Genomic DNA, 17,758 nt, shown 5'->3' on the forward strand with positions numbered 1-17,758 from the left:
AAAAGGAACTATCCAGGAATGCCCGGCATGGATGAAATTTGTCATTACAGATAGGAAGTGAGTCAGTCAGCAGGTCTGAGTGCTGTTCTCCAGCAATGGCTAGCTGCAAGGGGGTAGGCTCAGAATAAGTGGACAGTTGGATTTCACTAGGGTTGGGGTTTTGCCAGAGAAGAATATTGGTGTAGAGCACAAGAATGAAGGGTCTTTGCAAGGGGGTAGTTTTCATACTGGACCCTGGAATTCATGCTTGGGTAAGGAGGGAAGTGAAGGAGGGTGATGAATCCCCAAAAAAGTGGTAATGGCAATGGTTTGGAGATTTGGGGGGGTGGGGGGCGGTGATAAGTACCTGAATAGGGATTCCAAGGCAGCGAGCTGGAAAGATAGGAGGTGGTTTCCGGAGTGTGGGATACTCGGAAAAAGATTTTGGAGGTGGTACTGACTGAAAAATGAAGTGAAAAGGTATACACCCTTTACCTCAGGCCCTGCAAAATCTTTAAAAATAAACATAATTAGCTGAGGTTTAAATTATCTTCTGCCAAAGCGCCAGTCAGCTGGACTGTCGAAAGACTTCTTGTCTTCACCAGCACGCACACAGCCCTGGCGACACAGCGCTATCTCTGCGAACAGAGCTGCCCTCCCTCTGCCACCTGGTTGATAGCGGGCTGCAGGAGATGGTTCCCACTTTAGTTTCCTGCAGAGACTGACAAGGCAAAGTCACATATTCTTAGAGTTTTCCAGTACTTTATGATTGCATTTTTTCCCTTTAGAGCAACTTCCAAGGTAAGGAAGATAAAAAGTATGTATCCAATGACTAGATGGGGAAGGAAAGGCCCATTCAAGATGTTTTAAGGAATATTTTGGGGGAGGCTCATGGTGTTAGTGATAAATTTGAGAGTGGAATGTAAAAGTCTTGGCCATAAGGAAGATGCTGTTATTTTAAAGTATTATTACCCTTCCATTCATTCAACAAACTGGCACCTGTTATGTGCCAGTCAACATGCTACGTCAGTGGTTCCTAAACTTTTTGGTCTCAGGACCCCTTCCTTTATACACTCTTAAGAATTGTTGAGGACCTCAAAGAACTTCTGCATATGTAAATTATATCTATGGATAATTATTGTTTTAGAACTCAAACCTGAGTAATTAAAAAAATATTTATTAATTTAAAAATAACAAACCCGTTACATGTTAACATAAATGACACTCTTTTTTTTTTTTTTTTTTTTTTTTTTCCAGTACGCGGACATCTCACTGTTGTGGCCTCTCCCGTTGTGGAGCACAGGCTCCGGACATGCAGGCTCAGCGGCCATGGCTCACGGGCCCAGCCTCTCCGCGGCATGTGGGATCTTCCCGGACCGGGGCACGTATCCACTGCGCCACCAGGGAAGCCCCAACATAAATGACACTCTTAATGAAAAAAATTTTTTTTCAAAACAAAAAAGTCTAGCAAGAAGAGTGGCATTGTTTTACATTTTTTTCCAAATGTCTTTAATATCTGGCTTTATAAAAGACATCTAGGATCTCATATCTGCTTTTGCATTCAGTCTGTTGCCAGATCCCATATCATGTGTCCTCTAGAAGGTACATGTCCACTATATACTCATGAGAAAATGAGAGTTGAAAAGGAAAATAGGGGGCTTCCCTGGTGGCGCAGTGGTTGAGAGTCCACCTGACGATGCAGGGGACACGCGTTGGTGCCCCGGTCCGGGAAGACCCCGCATGCCGCGGAGCAGCTGGGCCCGTGAGCCATGGCCGCTGAGCCTGCGCATCCGGAGCCTGTGCTCCGCAACGGGAGAGGCCACAACAGTGAGAGGCCCGCGTACCACAAAAAAAAAAAAAAAAAAGGAAAATAACAGCTTAGTATTATCATGAAAATATTTTTGACCTTGAGGATCCTCTGAAAGGGTCTTAAAATGGGATCCCCAGGGGTGCCCAGAGCATACTTTGGGAACTACTGGCATACAGCCCTCAAGGAGCTGAGACCAGCAAGAGAGAAGAATATTTACAGGGATATATAGTGTAGTGCTCTAATCGAGTATAACAATATAATTCTGACTGGGAAGGTCAGCAAAGACTTCAAGAAGGTGTTGCCATTTGAGTTGGACCTTGAAGCATGAGTAGGTATATAACAGAGGAGGTGATGGCTTTCTTGGCTGAGGAACAGCGTGAATAGTGGCATGAAACAAGCCCAGTGTTCCTAGAGTATAACCTGCATGAAGGGAAGTTACTGAAGAGAAGGCTGGAAAAGTATAGTGGAAGGACAGACTGTACAGAGCCTTTATTCTGCAGGTGATGTGAAACAATTGTTAGCTGCTACATAACAAATATTAGCTGATGTTTGTGCCCCTACTCTATCTAGGGTAGGCACAATATTAGGAATTTAGTTCACTCACCAACCCACTGAAGCTTTGAGTATTTAATTTGCATACTTGGATCTCTTGGTCTGTTATTAAACTGACTCCTATTATTAATACATGTTTTCTGAAGTTCTTAGGATTGTAAATGAGATATTTCCAGAGATATGGATAATAAGATAAAAAGGGGTAAACCACAGAAATCGAGGACCTCTTAGTTTCCTAGAAAGAAGTGGCTGTTCTCTGAACAGTCCCAAGAAAGAGGAGCAGCTGGCCTCCTCTTGGCTCCTAAAAGATTCTACTGCTGTCCCCAGTGCTCAAAACTGCTACACTCCCTCGGTAACAGATACTTGACTTCAGAGGTGTCGATGAAAAAGTTTTAGCAGAAATAAAGAAATGGACTAAGACCAAACTCACAAGAGAGAATCAAATGTAGCAACTAAGATTATGAGACATAATTTTTTCAAATGATAATGGTCTGTGCTTCCTTCTTTGGGTGTTGTATCCTGTGGTTCTGTGGGCTCACGGATACAAATATGACTTGAATATGATTTGAATGGGAAGTATAAAAGAGAGTAAACAGTTCTGGGGGCTCCGTTTCTTTCCTTCTCTGTGACTTCAGTTTGCCCCACCGAGGGAACTAACAGGGACACCACCTGAGAAACATGAGTTCACTTTTTTATGAGACATATGTGGGTTGGATGCTGAAAGACCTCAAAGCTAGATCCTAGGTAGAGCTAAACCGTTGGTTAAAAACCCTAAAACCGAGGGGGCAGGAATGCATAATGATTCATTTTTCACTTAGGACTTATTAATCACTCCACATTACTAGTGTTAACACCAGATGTGTATCTACACAGCATTTCCCAACTTTTATTATACTAAGATCTTAGGTTGATGATCTACTTAGCACTCAACAACACTGGAACCCCAGTGTTGCATAGATATATGCAAGTCTAAGGTATCTATATACACTTGGGTGTGTATTAGGCCGTTAAAAGGCTTCCAGGGAATGCTCCACCTCTTTAAGCCGCTCCCTTTGGCCCAAAGGGCGGGGAGGAGGGGGCTGGAGGGGGGCGGTTTCCTAGGCGACCGCCGAGCAGCAAGTGCGCACGCGTAGTGCTGGGCCTGGCTGATGCAATCTCCTTCGCGTGAGCTGCGTCTACCGAGAGTAAGGAAGCCGACAGGGACCTGAGCGAGGCCAATCAGCGGCCACAAGGAAGAGTGCGGAAAGGCCCGCCCGCCTGATCCTGCGAGTGACGTTCGGCGGCCCTGAGCTGGTGGCGTAGCCGTCCGCCCTCCTTCGTCTCGTCCGCTGCTTGGAGGCGTCCTGCTTCGGCTCTGGCCCTGCGGCCATTTTGAGCTTCGCTTCCACCCGCCAGCCGGCCCAGCCCTTCCGGGGTCGCTTAGCTGAGGGGCTTTTCCACAGTCAGTCTACCCTGGCAAGTCGCCGCCGCCGCCGCCGCCGCGGAAGGGCTTCTATCTATGGTGGAGAGGGCTGGAGAGGACTAGGACACCTCGTTTCCGCCAGGATGGATGTCGCCTCGGCCGCCGCGTCCTGTGCCCGACGTTCCGGACTGTGGTCTGCCGCCCGCGGCCGAAGCCGCTCTCCTCTGTGGCTCTTCTGTTGGCCCGGGGATCGGCCTGGGGCATCCACTCCGCCGCTGGGCAAGGCTGAGACTCTGTAGGCCTTTTGGAGTCCCTCCCGGCCGCCCGCCGCTGAGCTTTACGTTCCTCCCTCAGAGACTTGCCGAGAACGCGGAGATGGAGCCGGCAGCAGACGCATCGCGGGAACGGGCCGCCCCGCGGGCGGACTCCCTGTTCCGGCTGCCCTTCTTCTTCCCTCGGCGCTCGCGACCAGGCACTTCCAAGTTCCCCGCACCTCCTGCCCCGGAACACTCCGGGGATCTCAAACTGGCTTCTTGTCCCCCGCCTGAGGCTCGGCGCAGCTCGTGGATGCAGCTGCTTTCCCAACTCTTTGCGCCGCTCCCCGGCTTGCTTCAGAAGCTGCTGATCTGGAGCCAGCTTTTCGGTGGGATGGTTCCGACCAGATGGCTAGATTTTGCTGGAGGCTACAGCGTGCTGAGAGCCCTGAGGGCCCGGGAGGAACCCGACGCCCCCACAGCGCCGAAATCTCTGAGTTCGCTGCGGCTAGACCCCTCGGCTGACGCGGCCGCTGTTTCCCTCCATTGGCTAGAGGAGGGCATCCACTGGCAGTGCTCGTCCCCAGATCTAAAATTGGAACTTAAAGCCAAGGGAGGAACTTTGGACTCCGCAGCCCACGCTTTTCTCCTAGAGCAGCAGCTGTGGGGAGTGGAGCTCCAAGCCAATCTGTTCTCCGGCCGGGAACTTGGCCCTTCGCCCTCCGGGCCTCTCAGCGTTCAGCGCTTAAGCAATGCCACCGTCGTCTCCTATTTGCTGAACCCCTCCTATCTGGACTGCCTGCCCCGGGTAGAGCTGAGCTATCAGAGCAGCGTTGGAAGTGGCGAGCTGGTCGATTTCCAGGCGCTGAGCCCAGAAAGCGGCTGCCTGGATGAGGTCCCGTCTCATCCCCAGCCGCTCAACGCGGAGATGGCTTGCGTCTCGTTGCAGGGATGTGCGCCTCTCTCTAGAGAAGGGCTGCCCGAAATCCACCATCTTCGCATGAAGCGGCTGGAATTCCTTCAGCAGGCCAGCAAGGGCCAAGCGTTACCCACCCCTGACCAAGATCATGGCTACCACAGCCTGGAGGAAGAGCACAGCCTGCTCCGGATGGATCTGAAGAACCGCAGAGATAGCGCAACACAGTGTGTTCCCGCTGCTGGAGCCGTTCCCGGCACCGCTCAGGAACCCACTGAGGAGAAGGTAGAATTGTTGACTAAAGAGGTTCCCCTTGCTTTGGAGAGACAGGGCACCTCGGAAGGCTGTCTGTCTTGTGAGGTTCCTACGGAGCAGGAGCCTGGAGAGGACCAAATAAGTGTAATTGACTCCTCAGACATAGACGATGACCTTCCCATTTCTGCCAGACCAGCCTGTAGCAACAAATTGATAGATTACATTTTGGGAGGTGCAGCCAGTGACCTGGAAACAAGTTCTGATTCAGAAGGTGAGGATTGGGATGACGACGCTGAGGATGATGGTTTTGATAGCGATAGCTCACTCTCAGAATCAGACCTTGAACAAGACTCAGAAGGGCTCCACCTTTGGAACTCTTTCTATAGTGTCGATCCTTATAATCCCCAAAACTTCACAGCCACAATTCAGACTGCTGCCAAAATTCTTCCCAGAGACCCTTCTGACTCAGAGACGGATTTGTCTGACAGGTCTAATCTAGAAAATCCTCCCTGGACTGCGAGCCTTCCTGGGTCTCCTGACCGTAATTCTGGAGAAGAAGATGACTGGGAATCTAGTGCAGATGAAGCAGAGAGTCTCAAACTGTGGAACTCTTTCTGTAATTCCGATGACCCCTACAACCTTCTAAATTTTAAGGCTCCTTTTCAAACATCAGGGAAAAATTGGAAAGGCTGTCGAGACTCAGAGAGGCCGTCTGAGTCTATTGTGGCCATTTCTGAGTGTCACACCTTACTTTCCTGTAAGGTGCAACTGTCAGGGAGCCGAAAAAGTGAATGTCCAGACTTGGTACAGGGTGGGCTTCTTTCTAGAGCAAGACACACACATATCCAGAGAAAAAAGGTTTGTTTCTTTCTTTTAACATGCCTGATAATTTGTATTGCCTGTTCTGATGTGGTTAAGGATATCAGCATGTCTTTCCTGGAGGCATAATAGTGCATATTTTTGAGGAAGGACTGCAAGCTCATATACTTGGATTCAGAAATGAGCCTCCTCCCCACCCCACACACTTCCCTCATTAGAGTGGTGTTCCTTTCTGAATTGAAGGTGCCATTGTATAGATGTTAGCTCGAAGGTGCTGTTTTCTTTTGGATCGGCAGCTCTGGGCCGTTTTCCTCCAAGCTTAAACTTTTCACTTTTTTTTTAAGAAACAAAAATTAAACCTTGTGTGTACACGATTTAATTCTAGAGATTGAGACGGTCCTATTATAGCCATAGAGTTTTAAATGGTAATAAATGTGGTATTTGCAGACAGTGTTGTAGTTACATAACAGTGTCTTCATTCCTGTCCGTTAGAACACAAAGGGATGATGGTACCAAGTAGCAAGTCATATTTGTCTGGTTGTTTGCCATGAAAGAAAATACTAATTTCAGTATTAAAAACTTTTGGACATTTGGGATTTTGATTGACAGTCGAAAACAATACAGAAAATAGTGTTGCCTTTTCTTGAGAAAGCATTACTAGTTATCATTGGCCAGCTACAGGTTAATAATCATTTGTAACAGTGATGGTCATTTATTTGGTTTTCTTGAGTAGTTGCTTCCTATTCCCAGGCTAGTCTTAAAACTTTATGGAACATTTTATTTTACTCTCAACACGTTGTCAAGTTAACCTTATTTTGGGAGTCTTTTGAATTGCTTTTTTTTTCTCTATTGTTTATTCAAATGAAGTTATTAATTGGAGAGTGATCCCCCCAGACACACAGGGTATCTTTTATTGTGAAGGGAAAGTTTCTTCTTTACTTATACTTGGAAAGAGAAAGGTGTAGGTAAATTATTATTGACCTCAGATTCAGCAGCATCAAAGTTTCAAGTGGAAAGAACCATCCACTGGCTCCAAGTGACCAGCTTAATACTTTGAAACTCTTCCAGGGGTAGAAAATGTCCGTAAATGGTGGTAATCTTATGTCTTAGCCGTAGAAGCAGAATAAGGCATATTAAAAATTAAATTTCAGTTTACACTTTTGTAAATGCTGTCATCAAAGAGTTTTCCTCTATATTTTTAAAGGGTCCCTGACAAAATGACCTATTTAGTGAATAGATAAGAAGCGAAATGGGGCAATGGAACGAGCACTTGGCACCTGGAGACTTTTGCTCCCCACTCCTGAGTAGTTAGGGCCAAGAGATTTGGGAAGACAGCCAGAGCTAGGAAGTAACTTGACCTCATGGCTTTGATTCACTTATTTATCTTATGGAAGTAATAATAATAATAATAGCTATTGTATGAATATTGCACGGTTTAAATGAGGTGAGTAGCTAAAACTCACAGTTAGTTGCCTTGACATTAAAATGGTAGCTCTTTCTTGTTCAGGGACCTCAGGCCAATCTCATGCCTCATTTTAGCTTGCTCATTGAGTAAGACTGAGATGAGTCAAGTAGATGTGTCTCAGCTGTTACTATGAACTAGAAGCAACATTTACAAAGGATTATGTCTGCGATATGGTAAAATTATTTATAGCCTTTGACTACATGCCATTCTTTAGGTATATGGGAATAACGGATAGTGCCTGCCTCTTAGAATGAGGCTTTCAGATCTGGGAGTTTAAAATGCTTTGTGTCGTGGCATAACGTTGTGCAGATTGTGGAGCCAGACTCAGGGTTTGAATCCTTATTGCACCCATAGAAGCTGTGTGATCTGAACAGGTCAGTTAACCTACCTACCTTGATTTCCTTATCTGTACAATGGAGATGATATGATGATGAAGTGAGATAAAAATTGCTAAGTACTTCGAAAAGAGCCTGGCATATGATAACCACTATATAAATGTTTGTTGTTGTTATTTATCTTGGTGACACAATGAGTAACACTAGAATGCAATAACTTTTAAGGTATTACATACCTACTAGTTGTCCTCGGGAGCATTCCTTGGCCTGATGTAAAGGGAATGAAAGTAGTAGGTCACAGTGGGATTAGGTGATGTAACTATTGAACGTATTTTAAAACAAGTTTTTACTTTTGGTGTTTGATAAAAAAGAAAAACTTCTATATTAGAAATTAAGTAGGCATTAAAAGGGACTGTCACTCCATGTGATCATGTATATTGTAATGTTCTCAATTTCATGTATATGTAGTGATAGCATATTGAGGAGGAATACAAAGAGGGTTTTTATCTTTACAGTCTCTCTTAGAGTAACATAACTTTAAAGATACGTTAATTTTGCTGCAGTTTGTTTATTAAGTAACTCTCTTCCGTATTCTTATTACAAAAGTAATAATATAAGAATAATACTACATATTTATGATTCAAGAATTGGAAAGCACTGAAAAGTGAAATTTTTTTGGAAAAAGGAAGAATAGAAATAAGTGACGATATTGTTAAAGCTTTTGTGTTGTAATAAAAGCGTTGACTCCAGGAATATATTTCTTTTTTTTTTTTTTTTTTTGCGGTAGGCGGGGCTCTCACTGTTGTGGCCTCTCCTGTTGCGGAGCACAGGCTCCGGACGCGCAGGCTCAGCGGCCATGGCTCACGGACCCAGCCGCTCCGTGGCATGTGGGATCTTCCCAGACCGGGGCACGAACCCGTGTCCCCTGCATTGGCAGGCAGACTCTCAACCACTGCGCCACCAGGGAAGCCCCAGGAATATAGTTCTGAAATACTTTGTTTGGAAACATTTGTCATTTGGAAAAGTATCACAGAATTGATTTCCCTAAAGATTAAAAAAAAAGTAAAGATTAATAACATCAGGAGAATTTCACTTACCCATCTGGATTCATTTTTAACACCAAAACCAGGAGGGGGTAGTCTGGGGTTGACCGGATAATGGCTGCGGGATGGGACTGTGTGTGTGTGTGTGTGTGTGTGTGCATGTGTGTGTGTGTTGTGTGTGCGTGTGAGAGAGAGAGAGAGAAGGAGAAAGAGAAAGGAATTAAAGGGACATTTGCCCACTGTTTTATTCAGGTGCCATCTAGTCAGTTAGAACCCTTCCTTCTTTCCTCCCTCCCTCCCTCCCTTCCTCCCTTCATTCCTTCCTTTTGCTTCTGTTATATTTGAGATTAAAATTAGTCTATATCTTTATAGGTAACCTTCCTTGAAGAAGTTACTGAGTATTATATAAGTGGTGATGAGGATCGAAAAGGACCATGGGAAGAATTTGCACGGGATGGATGCAGGTTCCAGAAACGAATTCAAGAAACAGAAGACGCTATTGGATACTGCTTGACATTTGAGCACAGAGAAAAAATGTTTAATAGACTCCAGGAAATGTGCTTCAAAGGACTTAATGTTTTCGAGCAATGTTAAGATGATGTGACAGCCTCTGGCCTTAGCAAACACTACCTCTTACTTGAGAGGTTTCTTTTAAAAACAAAAATTGGCAGCTGTCCTTTGACTTTTTTCTTAGAGGATATGCAACTTGGATCCAGTGACCTAGTTTAATATATATTTTTTTTGCAACATATCCCACTCAGAAATGTACAGGTTTGAAGCCAAGCCCTGAAAATGAAGGATGAGATGGTGTGATTTCTAATCCTCCTTTGTTGTTTAGTTGGATTTGTTTTTGAATGTTGTTTGCTTGCTGAAGTGAAAAGGGGACCTCTTAAGGTGTAATTTTGCACTTTGAAAACTTATTTTCTTGGGAAACAATATTTATAGGGTTTGAAGCCCATTTTTCATTCTAATTTAAATTACGTGTATCTGTCTAAAAACTTTGGGCTCTTTTTTCCCTCTGAACATTCTGAAATTAATGGGCTGTTATGTTTTCTCTATATTTTTTTATTTCAGTAATTTGGCCCTTCTACTTCAAGGCTAAGAAAATAATCTTGTATATACTACCAACTTAAAGTACATTATCTTGTGTCATTGTGGTTTTTTTTCTTTCTTTCTAAAAATGGTTGAAAATATGTGGTGGGTTTTTATTTCTAGATTAAGCTCTACCTAGGATATTTCCAAGGACTGCCACAAAACCTATATGTGCAGTACTTTCTGTTACTTTGGGAAAGCTGCATATTTCTGCCAAATTTTAACATCTGATATACTTAATTTCTGTGCAAACTCTTTTTTGAAGAAGGTTCTGTATATGTTATTATAGTTCCCACTTGGGTGGTTCTTTGTGTCTTCAATAGGTAGAAATTGTTGTAAAAGACTCCAGAAGTAATAATTGCATCATAGTTGCTTTTAAATTTAAAAGCTTAGAATTTTCCTAGGAAGAAGATAGGAGACATCTCAGAGCAATTTGGTCTTGTATGTGCTCTCAAAAGAAAACCAGTGTTATTAATATTTCTCAGCACCGTCACTTTTAAAACCTGTCAGGATGGCACTGTGAACTTGGAAATGGGCAGTTCTTAATTTTCCAGTTTGAAATGTAAAATGTAGACTTCAGTCAATATCCAAGTTTATTGTGTTCTCCTTTTTTAATAGTGAGAGAAGTAATGGCTAGGCCTATAGTTTCAGGAAAGAACTATAGATTTAACAAATAGAAAGTCTTAATATCTTCAGCCCAAAGTTTACTTTTGTTTTTTTTTCCACTTGAAAAAAGCTGATATCTTTAATAAACAAAAGTGACAATGTTCATTTTCCAGAGCAAACTGTTTTTGCAGTGACTGATTGTGTTTGGTTTATTTAGCTAGTTCTACATGGTGTGCATTTGTTAGGTTGAGGGAATGTTAACCAGCTCCTTAATGGTCTATTTTTGTTTCATGTGCCTCCTGTCACGGGTAATGGAAAACATGAATAGAATAGATGACCTCTTAATTTTGAACTTGTTTCAGAGTGGGGACAAATTTTTCATCAGAAGTGCTTACAGGGTTACTACCTCAGTTTATAATCTACCTGGTCATTATTTTATTTGTTTGGGTTGCTCTAAGAACTGCCTCTAGTGTTAATATGTATATATGTGTGTATATATATATTCATACTTAAACACACTGAGAGTAAAAGTAAAAGTCAGATTTTTGCAGAGCCCTTCTTCAATGTGGTTTGTGCCCCTGCATTTTAGGTAATCACAGGGAATGCATTTATAGAGTCTGGTGTAACAACATGGAAATAAGCTAAGTTTCAAACACCAGCTGTGTCAGTTGGAAAGAAGGTGTCACTTGCCTTGAAAAGAAAACCTTGAAAATGTGTAGGCATTCTTTTAAAACCAGACTGAAGTATACTGTTTTCAGAGACTTAGGTTGTGTTTTGTGTTTCTGAAATCTTGCACCTCTGCATGTATGAAAATAATGGGATATCTTTACATTTACTGGATTTTGGAGAATTATTCCCTTGAGATTCCAGCCTCACTACCAAATACGTAAAAGCTTGGTGAAGAGTTCTCCCATTTACTACCCTTCTTTAAAAGAAGTGATCAGGCGGTGATAAGGACAAAAGGGACCATTTTAAAGTTGGACAAGGGAAGAAACAGAATTCTTACCAGTTTCATTCCGATTCTAGTTGTTAGAACAAAGTTAAACCTTCAGTCTTAAAATCCTTGGAAGTTTTAACTGAACATTTTACACACCTAAAAGTCTTGCGATGGTGCTTTAAGTATCAATGTAGCAAATGAAAGGCTTTGTACAGACAAGTAAAATTTCCTTTTCTGAGTGTTCAAATGTGATAACACCATCTCGTCATCTTTAACTTGAAATCAAAACTATCAGATTTTATTTTTTTTATAATTTAAGGAAGGTGAAGTTAGGGGACTAGAAGACATCTAAATTGGCTTCTACAGATCCAATGATTTAAATGTAACCAGTTTGTTGGGACTTTATAGCTAAAATTATATTTGTGTATATAACTTAGCTAATCTGTAAATTGTAATAAATATATTTGCAATTTTTAAATGTTACAAGATATTTTGGTTTAATTTTATATTGTATTTTACATTATTTTCAGTATTACTGAGCAGGATTTCCAGAATTAAATCAGGTGTTTTTGTAGAAGCGCTGTAAACTTTAAAGGTGCTGCACAAATTTATGTGGTTTAAAAAGGTTACGTGGGGCTTCCCTGGTGGCGCAGTGGTTGAGAGTCCGCCTGCCGATGCAGGGGGCGCGGGTTCGTGCCCCCGTCCGGGAGGATCCCAGGTGCCGTGGAGCGGCTGGGCCCATGAGCCATGGCCGCTGAGCCTGCGCTCCGCAACAGGAGAGGCCACAGCGGTGAGAGGCCCGCGTACCGCAAAAAAAAAAGAAAAAGGTTATGTGACATGGAAATTACACCACAACTAACTGAAGCGGAAGGAATGGTAAGGGGATAAAAATAATTGTAAACCACATTTTGGTATTAGAAAAAAGAATTTAGTTCTTAGCGTATGAAATGCCCTTCTTAGAGAATGGGGGTTTGATTCTAAAATTGGCCCCAGCTATGTATTTCTTCTGCGAAGAAAACAGTAAAATTGTGGGCTTCCCTAGTGGTGCAGTGGTTAAGAATCCGCCTGCCGATGCAGGGGACACGCGTTCAAGCCCTGGGCCGGGAAAATCCCACTGTGCCACGGAGCAACTGAGCCTGTTCGCCACAACTACTGAGGCCCTCCCACCTAGAGCCCGTGCTCCACAATGAGAGAAGCCACCACAATGAGAAGCCCGTGCACCGCAATGAAGACCCAATACAGCCAAAAATAAAAACATAAATTTATTTTAAAAAAAACAACAGTAAAATAAACAGTATTCACAGAAGCAGTAAACTCATATTCTGGGAATAGCATAGTGTTTCTACTGAGTATCAGGGAATTCGGTTTCTTTATTTTGTGCATTATTAATGATAACCATGGTATTTGTAAGTCATGATGTTACCACATGATATTGAATAAATGTGATGGTAACATCAGAAAAAACAAACTTCTTATCCTGAAAAAAAGGACATTTGGGCTATAGCAAACCTGTTCATGGACTAAGGCATAATAGCATTCTTAATTTAGGCATTTGGATCTTCCAAGCTATTGAAAAATTATTAAAGGTGTATTTCTGAACTAGAAAGAAATTAACATTTAGTTGCAGATAAATCAATGTTTAGTACAGATTGAATTGATGGCCCAGGTTATACTTCTATTACCATCTTGGGGTTAATTTAAGCATTTTTGGCTATGTCTCCCCAGGAAGGGGAGAAAATATAATAATAGTCATGTTTACACCAAGCCAGATTTATTGTTAATGACTATCCCGATATCCCTATAGAAGTTGTGCTGTGTTTCTTTTTTGTTCTACTTTAATAGAAAGTTTAAAGCAAATATTTAATTGCTGACCTCAGAAATTTTGATAGTTACACACATATTTGGGAGTTTGTTGGTCTCATTTGGAGACTTCCTTTGGACCCTCCTTTATGTACCTTTTAAAAATAAAAATATCTTCATTTTTATCTCATTTATAAAAGTAATACAGAGATATAAAGACATCTGGTACATTCTAAAGAGTAAGTATGTTGCTCAGCATACCTCTTTGAGCTAAGAGACTTAATTTCTTTTTATGTGCATGAAGAGGTTTTGATATTTCTTCATTCAACTGATTATGGCCCGAATGTTGGCTATTTGGAATATACCTACATTGTTTCTCAGGATTCTTACGGACTTAGTTGAATGCTTTGGTCAATACAAAAAAAGTCTTTTTCTGCCTGGATTTGCTCCATTGAGACTAAGTTTTTATTGGTTAATTATGACTTTAAAATACAAAGGAAGCATGGTATCAAGCTCTGCAAAAATAGGTGTAATAAATAGGATAAATAGATCTAACCCTGCTCACTTTGAGGATTCATACAAGACCTATAATGCTTTCAATTAATACATATTAGTGACAGTTTTGACATCAGGGAAGTTAGAAATAGTTTTTACATGTGGAATGGAGAACACAGTGGAGGTGGTAGTACTGTGTAACAATTTGAGTCACATCATCGTTTTACCATTGGCCGACTCCTTAATTTCACCAGGGAAAGATAGGGGAAACTAGATTTATGGAAAGTGGGTTGCTTGACCCACGGAGAGGATACCCTGGAGATCTAATGGGAACATAGGTCTAGAAAGCTGAACTATGAAAACGCTTTGGAGCGATTTTTCAGGTTTTGTTCTTTAATCCATTACCCCTCCCTTCGCCTCAGTACTATCCTTTTCTTCCACTTTCCTCCCGCCTTTGTTTGCTATTTTCGCTACTGTTTCATAGATCCTTACCTAGAAGAAGAGGGATGAGGACTTTCACAGCAAAAGAACAGCACAGTTGCCAGAGGTGTGTTCATTAGCGATACTATCCATCAAGAAGACACTTACTGCACATTTCCCCACCAAAATGCTAGGTTATATACACTGAGACTGGATTAACTTTAAGAAATATCCCAAAGATATTTAGGGTCAAAGAAAGAGGTGGTACTAAAGCTGGATTATGCTGCTTTGAGGTAAGCCTGTTTTTCCTAATGGGCTTCACACACTGACTTTGAAGGCAAAAACCAGAGAGAAGTCCCAAAAGAATTTTGAAAAAGGCTCATCTAGATATATGTTCTGGAATGGTTGTTTTTAAAAACAAATTTCATCATGAGAAGACTGTTTGGATCTCAAATATCATCTACAAGAGACCTCTGACCACCCTACCCTCCAACCCCTTTTTCCCACTATCTTTACCTTTTAAAATTATACTCACAGCCTAGGACTGTTGCTGGCACATTATAGATAGTCAACAGATATTTGTTGAATGAGTTAATAACTTTTCCTAAAGTGAGTTCCCATATAGCCTTTACTGAGAGTTCATCAGCACAGCCATGTCTGATTAGAATCCAATGTGCCTCAGCCGTAGATGATACGGAATCACAGAACTGAAGGGTCCTTAGGGAGAAGTTGCAGTAAGCTCTAAATTTGTAGAAGGTAATTACAAATTTCAATTGTAATTGAAATTTGTGCTTAGGGATACCGCATCAATTAATTTGAGTGTCATTAACAAGGTGCATGTTAATTTATGAAGTTAATATGTGAGCAAATCAGCTGAGACCTTTCTTTTCCAGAATTAAAGAGTACCGAAGTATTGTACTAGAGTACCAAAGTATTTTTCCCACCACACCAGAAATTTCAGTTCTACTCCTTTTTCGGCAGGCTGGCTTTGAGTTTCTAGAGATGCACCGTTGATTCCACCAGATGGCGTGACTTGCCATCTCGGAGTGCCTGACAGATTCCTTTTATTACTAATCTGATGGCTGTTGCTTGCTTAGAGTTCATTCCCTTGGTGTATAAACAAGATGGCAACTGCCCTGCTGTGCCCGTTCTAGGCCTGCCTGGCCCATTGTGACTCCACCTTTTAGTGGTAACTACCCATCAATGGGGGTTGTTCCTTATGGGAGAACCAAGAAGTGTATTTGAACACAAATAAATGAATTGAGTCTTCCTGATCCACATGGAGGAATAATAAAATGAATATGACGATTTAGGAGATTGGAGGTGAGATATAGGAGGCTGATGTATGGATATTTGCCAGGGTTTTGTATTAGGGTTTTTCTAGTTAGGGTTTTCTCTCACTTAACTATTTGCTCAGCATTCAGTTTTCTGTTGCATTCCTGTGCATCAGGGCAGTCATTCTCAATGAGAGGAGAGAGGGTGCCACATCGCTCGGAGCATGGGGTCTCACTGTGCCTGATTACAGAATTATACATGCAACTGGCGTGGAAAGAGGAAAAGAGCCTCAAGAACTATTGGTCTGGGGTTTGTGCTGGTGTTACCTGTTTCCCTCTTAGAGCTAGTAGCCAAGGCCAGGTGGATATCCAGGACTGCTCTTTGGTAGGTTTGGTATTAGCTCCAAGGGGCTGCTCCGATCCGCTTCCAGGTGTGCAGAATGGAGCCCATTACATGTTTGCATACCATTTCCTGTGCCTGCAGTGACTGAGGCACTTTTCAACTGTATTATTGTGGTGCTTTTCCTTTCTTTTGTTTCTGAGTAGGGAGGGTAGGCGTGTTTTTGTACTTTCAGGAATTTACATGGGAGTTTTTTGTTTGTTTTTATTTCTGTTTGCCATATTTTCTAGATATTCACCTCTGAACAGATTCCCTTCCCCAGGACAACCTACTGAAAGTCACAGCTTGGTTGGCCTGGGGGGGTGTAACCCAGTACTGCCTGAGAGATGGCAATACTTTTAGAATAATATTGAATTACAGAAGAAAAGTCCTGCTGGGAAGTCATAGGGTTGAAGCAGGTGCATATTCTTGCAATTAATTTCCCAGGTTGTTCCAGATGGGATGACGGTTACATTAGCTAATGTCCCTTCTTTTTCCCCTTTTTCTCATTCAGTCATTAAAAAATTAAATTTATTTAAACTAAACAAAAACAACAACAACGGTTCACCCATTTCTCCCACCCCCACCCCCACTTAGTCTCTGGCAAAAACCAATCAGTTATCTGTATCTTTGAGCTTGTTTTTTTTGTCCAGTTGTTGTTGTTGTTTTAGATTCCACATATAAGAGAGAGTATACTGACTTATTTCATTTAGCTCAGTGCCCGAGAGGTCCATCCAGGTTGTCACAAATAGCAAGATTTCATTTTTTCCAGTGTCCCTTATTACCCCTTTCATTTGGCATAGAACCGCCTCAGGGTCCCTTGGGAATATTTACCTTCTGTCATCAGGTTTCGTCTACCCTCTAAAGGCTTCCTTGCTGACTCCATCTCTACATCCTCAGAGCTCATTATTGTGTTTTTCAGTATTACAGCGCCCTGTACATGTTCTTATCACTGTTCATCACATTGAATTGTAATTGTGTTTGCAATTCCATTTCTTCCTGTAGATTGTCACCTCTTTGGTGGAGGGTCCTCAGCACAGGGACCAGAATGTCTTAGGTGCACAGTATACTTTTCTTTAACTCAAGTGACAATTTCCAGAGCCTCCTTCTCCCAATGAATAGGTTTCCCTACCCCACACAACGGTTGAAATTTATTAATTCAAATTAATTTAATTGCTTTTGTTTCAAAGAAGCAAATAAATGTGTGAAAAGTAATATAATCTAATGTAAACATTTTTATTTTTAGTACTTGAGATATTTTTGAGAAGCTAATATGGCTAGTGATGACTTTACACCTAAGGTTTTAAATCAGTTGATGTTATGTCTTCATTACTGATCTTTCAAGTGATAACATGAGGCTTATTGAAATTAGATCAGTGTTATGAAAGGCACTTCTTCATTAGGCAGGGTATCATTCGTATCCAATTTTCCTGGTTAAGGACTTCTTTTTTTTCCAATCAGCTTATTGAGGTATAATTTACATATAATAAAATTCACCAGGGCTTCCCTGGTGGCGCAGTGGTTGAGAGTCTGCCTGCTGATGCAGGGGACACGGGTTCGTGCCCCGGTCCGGGAGGATACCACATGCTGCGGAGTGGCTGGGCCCGTGAGCCATGGCCACTGAGCCTGCACGTCCGGAGCCTGTGCTCCGCAACGGGAGAGGCCACAACAGTGAGAGGCCCACGTACCACAAAAAAAAAAAACCAAACAGCTTTTGGTTTCATTGATGTTTTTTCTCTATTTTTTTTTTTTTTTTTACTTTGCTCTATTTTGTGTTCTGGTCCACTGATTTCTGACTTGTAGTCTTTTTCCTTCTTTCACAGTCTTTGGGTTTGATTTAATTGTCTTTTTCTAATTTCTTAAGGTGGGACTTAAACCACTGATTCAAAATCTTTCTTTTCTTCTAATGTAAGTACCCAATGCTA

General features: G+C 42.1%; 1 protein-coding gene across 2 annotated transcripts; it reads left to right on the forward strand.

Annotated features, from left to right (window-relative positions):
- Window positions 1–3,529: 3,529 nt before the first annotated feature.
- PPP1R15B (protein phosphatase 1 regulatory subunit 15B) lies at window positions 3,530–11,948 on the forward strand. Of its 2 annotated transcripts, none has more exons than XM_024750994.1 (2): window positions 3,530–6,026; window positions 9,203–11,948. In XM_024750994.1, exons 1-2 carry the CDS (start codon window positions 3,891–3,893, stop codon window positions 9,422–9,424), a joined length of 2,358 nt encoding a protein of 785 aa, XP_024606762.1. In that variant the 5' UTR covers window positions 3,530–3,890; the 3' UTR covers window positions 9,425–11,948. The 2 variants fall into 2 exon arrangements, with proteins under 2 accessions (XP_024606762.1, XP_024606763.1); XM_024750995.1 differs by having other exon boundaries at window positions 3,530–5,198.
- Window positions 11,949–17,758: the final 5,810 nt, after the last annotated feature.

This window comes from Neophocaena asiaeorientalis, unplaced genomic scaffold (genome assembly GCF_003031525.2).
Source record: "Neophocaena asiaeorientalis asiaeorientalis breed wild unplaced genomic scaffold, Neophocaena_asiaeorientalis_V1.1 scaffold67, whole genome shotgun sequence".
Classification (NCBI taxonomy): Eukaryota; Metazoa; Chordata; class Mammalia; order Artiodactyla; family Phocoenidae; genus Neophocaena; species Neophocaena asiaeorientalis.